We start from the raw sequence: 6,512 nt of genomic DNA on the forward strand, positions 1-6,512 counted from the left end.
TTTCTGAGCAAGTCGTACTGATACCATATTGTAAAATAAGAACAAGAACAAGAAAATAAGAGATTTTTTTTTCTGAGCAAGTCGTATTGATAATATATTGTAAAATAAGAAATAACGAAACAATAAGAAGAACACGAAAAGAAGAGATATGAAAATGAGGAGAGAAAAATGTATTATTATTTTAATTTAAGTTGTAAAGAGAGACTTCTCCGACCTCTATGTTTATAGCCACAAGTAGTAGATGTAATATACAACTCTAATACTAATAGATATTAAAGACCTAATAATAATGTACATCGAAATCATATCTTATAAATAAGATGTTATATTTATTTTGAATAATTTAGAGTAACTACAAAATAATATATATTCAGAATTTTCTTAATCAACTGACAACACACCTCCTGCAAATATTTATTTTTAAAATAAACCTTTTATTGATTATGATCCATCAATCTTTCATAAATTGTATGTGCTTAGTTTTCATATCTAAATATTTAATTTTGAAATAAACCTTTTATTGATTAGTTTTATCGACGAGTTCATCCTTTACCCCAAAGTAATTAACGGTTTGGATAGAATTGAATTAGATTCGATTCCTTAATCACCTTAGTAAAGTACGTAACCTCATGTTAATAAAAAAACTTATACCCGAATTACATGATCAATATGTAAAATTTATAAACTATTAGTGACTAATAGCATAATACATCATTGTCGAGAAACAATAATAAAAAAGTATAAACTTATTTAAATATTAATTGTATTTTTATATTTTTTTTCTAATCATCTAGTATTATTTGGGTAAACTATACAAATGATCCCTGACTAGAGGGCGTTGTTTTTTTAATCTTCCGACTATTAAAAATCATAAAATGGTTACTCGACTATTGGTATGTTCTAAATTCTTCCTTTTTTCGATAAAAAATTAACGGTAGTCTGAATTTGACGTTAACCTGCTAACCAGAGTATGATAAAATATAATCTCAGAATCTCAAATGACTATACAATTTAAATGGTTTTTAGATTATATTTTATCATATCTCAGTCAGTATGTTAACATCCAACTCAGATGACCGTCAAATGTTTAATAGAAAATGATGAGTTTGGAAAATATGAATAGTCAAATGACCATTTTGTAACTTTTAATAGTCGAGATACTCAACAAAGCAACACTCTATAGTCGGGGGACTATTTGTGTACTTTGCCTTTTTTTATAAAACTATCATCTAGTATTTAAACTTAGGGTAAAGTACACAAATGGTGACTCAACTATGGGGTGTTGTTTTATTAAGTCTGCCGATTATTAAAGGTTACAAAATGATCCTTTGACTATAGGGCGCAACTTTGTTGAGTCTCCCCGACTATTAAAGTTACAAATGATCACCTGACTATTCATATGTTCCAAACTTATTCTTTTTCGTTAAAAAAAATTAATGGTAATCTAAGTTGGACGTTAACCTGCTGACTGAGATATGCTAAAATATGATCTCATAATCTCAAACGACTATCAAATCTCAATTATCATGTTAATGTCCAACCCAGACGACCATCATTTTTTCTAAAAAAGGATGAGTTTGAAACAAATGAATATTCGGGTGATCATTTTGTAATTTTCAATAGTTGAGGGACTCAACAAATCAATACTCTATAATTGAGGACCATTTGTGTACTTTACCCTTAAATTTAATAAGAGAAAAATAATATTTTTAAATAAACATTTTACTAATTTATATTTAATAATAAAAATGTCATATCATTATTTATTGATAATAAAAACAATTCATAAAAAATCACTTCATTATTAATTGGTCTTAAAGTCCCCAGTCGGGGAGGAGATGCGATAAGAAAGAGTAAAAAAATCAAGAAAGTTTCTTATTGGCTTAAGTTATAGATGAGGCTATAAACCCAAAACGAAATGGAAACAGACCTTAATTATATCATCATCTTCGTATTGAAAATTGAAACAGAAAAAAAAAAAACTCTCCGGCTTCCGCCACAAGGAAAGAGACTCTCCCGCTTCCGTTCCGTATCGCTCACTATTTTAGCCTCTTCTATGATAAGGGTTCTCTTCTCTCGTTAACCTCTCCATTTCTTCCTTCATTTCCTGTTAGTTTTCTTCTCGTAAGCAATGGAATCAAATCTAGCCATCAAGGTTCGTTCTTTCATCTCTCTATTTTTTTAAACATTTCATGCCTTCTTTTCATATACTCCCATCTTTTTGTTTTGCCGTACACAACCCTGGTCTTAATTTTTATATTTTTTTTAGTATTTTCTCTGTTTCCTCGCGAAAAAATGTGACCCTGTTCGTTTGTTCCCCAACTCGAGAATGATTATGTCCGTACTGATTGCGTTGCTTATTTTGATTTGTGATTGGCACGTACAATGAAGGCTTTTGCCTTAAGTTTCTGAGTTGATTTCATGAATATCGATCATGCATATGTGATATTCTGATATCCTTGTTTTAGAAAGAATTTGTGATTAACCCTATTTGTTCCTTTTGATATCTTTCAATTGATTTCTTTGTTCCCTGATTTTAAGATGTTGCCAATACTTGATTGTAATAAGTTGTTTGAACATGATACTTCGTTTATATCATCATTTATTAAATATATTCTTTAGACTCCGTGTCTTTTTCTTTTTCACGTAAATGCTATGGATGCAGGTTAAGTACGGTGATACTCTAAGGCGTTTCAATGCCCCAATTGTTGATGCTGGACACCTGGATCTTAATATGGCTGGACTGAGGGCAAAAATTATTGGGCTCTTTAATTTTCCTTCTGATATTCAACTTAGTCTGACATATATTGATGAAGATGGGGATATTGTTACCCTCGTTGATGATGATGATTTGCGTGATGTGATGAGGCAACGCCTTAAATTCTTGAGGATTAATGTGCAGTCTAATAAGGATAAGCTCAATAAACCTCACGCTAGAACAAGTGGTGGTTCTACTCCCTTAAGATCCCCATCTGTTCAGCCTCCATTGCCAAGCTTTAATAGTCATGCTGCTGATGTAGTGAGTTCTGTACCGGAGCATATTCGTGATGCTCTAACTGAAGTTTTCTCAAAGCTTTCTGTTGAAGTTGCTTCAAAAGCTGCATCTGCTAGTCCATTTTTGGGTGATCTTGTGGAATCCTTGTCTAAGGTTGGACAATCCTATCTGAGGCCTGCTTCCCAATCTGGAGTTGTTGCTGATTCAAGCAAGCCTGTTGGATCTCCTGATAGCCCTTCTACACCATCTGCTCCAACATGTCCAGATCCTATCAGAGATGGTAGTTTACGAGCATCTTTTTCAGAAGTTACAGCTGTTGATTCAAGTTCCAAGGCTAACAAGGAATCCAACACTGGAAATGCAGCAGGGGCTGTGGATGGCACTGTTATTTCTGGTACAGGTGCTGTTGATTTGAATACTGATCCTCATGATGCTAACCTTACTAGATATACTACCTTGTCATCTGGACCATCTACATCGAACATTTTAACTCATACTGATAACATAAACACAAAGGAGAACAATCGTAGCATTGACACATCAACCCCCTTCCTTGATACTACAAGGAGACATTATCCTTCAAATGAATGCCCCTTCAGTGGAGTGCCTGTAGCAAACGACTCTAATGTTCCTCCATATTCATTCCACCCCTTTAGTCCAAGTAAAAGGAGCTTTGCTTCGACTGATGGAAATGGTATGTTTAATACATTCCACAAGGGAATTCAATGTAATGGTTGTGGGGTTCTTCCCATCACTGGACCTCGGTTCAAGTCCAAAGTGTAAGAAATGTTACTAAGCACTTGTAGTTGCTTTTTCAAAATTTTATTATTTTGTTACTCACTGAACTTCGAAATACAGGAAAGACAATTATGACCTCTGCAGCATTTGCTTTACTAAAATGGGAAAGGAATCTGAGTACATAAGAATGGACAAGCCTCAACATTACCGACATCCATGGTGTTTTAGGGCATCAAATAATCATGTAATTTTCCTTAGCTGTTGGCTTCTCTACTGTTCTGTACTTTTAAGTGACGTTGGATGTGTTCTTATTTATAGTTTCAAGGGGTTGGTCTAGAACTCCCACGTGTCTTGAGGAATCGTGTACTAAAGTTAGCTCGGCCCAGACTTGAAAGTCACTTTGTCTTTGATATCAATGTACTTGATGGGACTGTAATGGCTCCCTCTACACCATTTACAAAGATCTGGCGGATGCACAACAATGGTACTCTGCCTTGGTATCGTGGGATGCAACTTGTTTGGATTGGGGGAGACAAGTTAACAGATGCAATCTCTGTTGATTTAGAGGTGATTTTTTTTTTATCTTTTTGTATTAATTACAATTTGATGCTACATGTGTACCCAGTGACCACATAATTCATTGATGTGCAAAATTATTTGTTTGTTTTCCCAACTCATGACAGATTCCTGCTGAGGGTGTGCCTCTTGATGGGGAACTGGACATTGCTGTTGATTTTACTGCTCCGGAGTTGCCTGGTAGATATGTTTCTTACTGGAGGATGGCATCTGAATCTGGCATAAAGTTTGGACAACGTGTTTGGGTTCTCATCCGTGTAAGTCATGCATTTTCTAAGAGGTTGATATTCTTTTAGAGGCATTAGTCCCTCAACAGTTTAGTTACTTATGCTTGCAATTTGTTAATGCAGGTTGATGCTTCCCTGAAGGATTCAATTGATGATAATCTTCATGGTTTGAACTTGAATTTGCCTCCTGAAACCAGTGTCCCAAAAGATACTGAGATTGTGGATATGAATGTTAATCTTGTCACAGAGCCTTGGAACTCTAATGCAACCTGTGACCCAGTAAGTTCCATGGTTGGTGAACAGTCAAAGGAACTAGTGAACAACAGTGATGTCCCGCACCCTGTTCCCACATCCTTGGTTGTTTCTTATCCCATAATTGATCAAGGAGATGTTGCAGTACCTGTTTCTGGACCAGCTGCACTATCTTTATCTGAGGCATATCCCATCAGTGACAAAGGTGTCTCAGCCCCTGCTGTTCCACAAATATCATCCTCATCCGTGTTTTATCCCCAAATTGATTTCTCAGAAGCTGCTCCTGCTGGACCCTATCAAGTGCCACGCTCAATCCGCGAACAAACACCTACTGAAGAGAGGAGTGAAAATACTGTTGAGCAGACTCTACTTAAGGAACTTGAAGATATGGGATTCAAACAGGCTGATTTAAACAAGGATATTTTGAGGAGGAATGAATATGATCTGGAGAAATCTGCTGATGATCTTTGTGGGGTATCTGAATGGGATCTGATCCTTGAGGAGCTGCAGGAAATGGTAAATCGTCTGCTAAATATGTAGCCTTGCTTTGTCTTTTGTATTTTGCCGTTTTTATTTTACCGTTCTCTTGTCGATAACATTTGGTTGGGTACAGGGTTTCTGTGATGCAGAAGTAAACAAGAAACTGCTGAAGAAAAACAATGGAAGCATCAAGGGAGTTGTCATGGATCTTCTAACTGGAGAAGGTGCTTAAATTATTATGGATGATGGCTCTTGGCTTTTTATTATTTATAAACAAATAAAGTGTGTATCTAAACCTTGTCATTGTGAACTGATGCTTTGTGTTTTAAGTTTCGGGGTGCTTTAAGCCTGCTTTGTCATCTCTTAAGTTATAGCAATATTTTGCAAACAACGGGCTGTAAACATTTTGCTGTTAATATTTAGTTATAAGCCTTAACAACTTGTGTATGTAATATGCATTATGTTTAAGAGTTTTACGCCTAACTTGAGTCGCGATTTGCCAAATGGATATTTAATAATAGAACTTTCTTATATTTACTCATTGTATTTTAAAAATTTATAATTTAATAACTAAATTTTATATACCGGGTTTTTTCATTATTTCGTCATTAACTTTGTAACTGTGTTAAGACGTAGTAAAATTAAAAGATTTTTACAATGTTTTACCTAGAGCAGTTGAAAAAAGGAAAATGACTGAAAAAATAGCGTAAATGAGATTACCCAAAACAAATCTTTTTACTATGTTTTACCTAGAGCAGTTAAAAATTTTCTCAAATTTGTTTTCCAAAATTTCTGATAGGATTTATACGACTTGAGGGGTTTAAGCATATTGAATATTGTGCGAGTTTGAAATCGAATATGGGTGTAGCTTTGAAATCACATTAGTGGTATATGGGGCTGGCACATATTCAAACCTAATTAAACAATACTAAAATGTATAAGTTTTGACACATTTAAATGTATATAATTAATAAATGTCTTTAAAAGCATACCTTATGATGCGCTTTTGTAAACTCCAAGCTTTATCAATATAATGAACAATAACAACTATGTAACCTTTGTTTTGATGATCTGAAGTCCACGTATTAGTTGTTATGGCAATTCGTACATCATTAGCCTCCAACTGGGACAATATTCTTGCCTTTTCGTCTTCGATAGTACGCAAAGTATCACGTTTCACAGTCTTGCGAGAAAGCATTTCAAACATAAGTTGTAGAGTAAAACAATACTTTTTGAATTATGCA

General features: G+C 34.5%; 1 protein-coding gene across 1 annotated transcript; it reads left to right on the forward strand.

The window, feature by feature from the left end:
- Positions 1-2,003: 2,003 nt before the first annotated feature.
- LOC120196657 (protein NBR1 homolog) lies at positions 2,004-5,535 on the forward strand. The gene is made up of 7 exons (XM_039198406.1): positions 2,004-2,155; positions 2,666-3,774; positions 3,854-3,977; positions 4,052-4,300; positions 4,417-4,566; positions 4,660-5,304; positions 5,402-5,535. Exons 1-7 carry the CDS (start codon positions 2,132-2,134, stop codon positions 5,498-5,500), a joined length of 2,400 nt encoding a protein of 799 aa, XP_039054337.1. The 5' UTR covers positions 2,004-2,131; the 3' UTR covers positions 5,501-5,535.
- The last annotated feature ends 977 nt before the right edge of the window (positions 5,536-6,512 follow it).

This window comes from Hibiscus syriacus, unplaced genomic scaffold, assembly GCF_006381635.1.
Source record: "Hibiscus syriacus cultivar Baekdansim isolate YM2019G1 unplaced genomic scaffold, ASM638163v2 tig00117034_pilon, whole genome shotgun sequence".
NCBI lineage: Eukaryota > Viridiplantae > Streptophyta > Magnoliopsida > Malvales > Malvaceae > Hibiscus > Hibiscus syriacus.

Coding starts and splice junctions, on each gene's coding strand:
- LOC120196657 (XM_039198406.1), top strand. CDS start 2,132: ATGGAATCAAATCTAGCCATCAAG. Junction 3,978..4,051: donor TTAGGGCATCAAATAATCAT/GTAATTTTCCTT, acceptor TCTTATTTATAG/TTTCAAGGGGTTGGTCTAGA. Junction 4,567..4,659: donor GTGTTTGGGTTCTCATCCGT/GTAAGTCATGCA, acceptor TTGTTAATGCAG/GTTGATGCTTCCCTGAAGGA.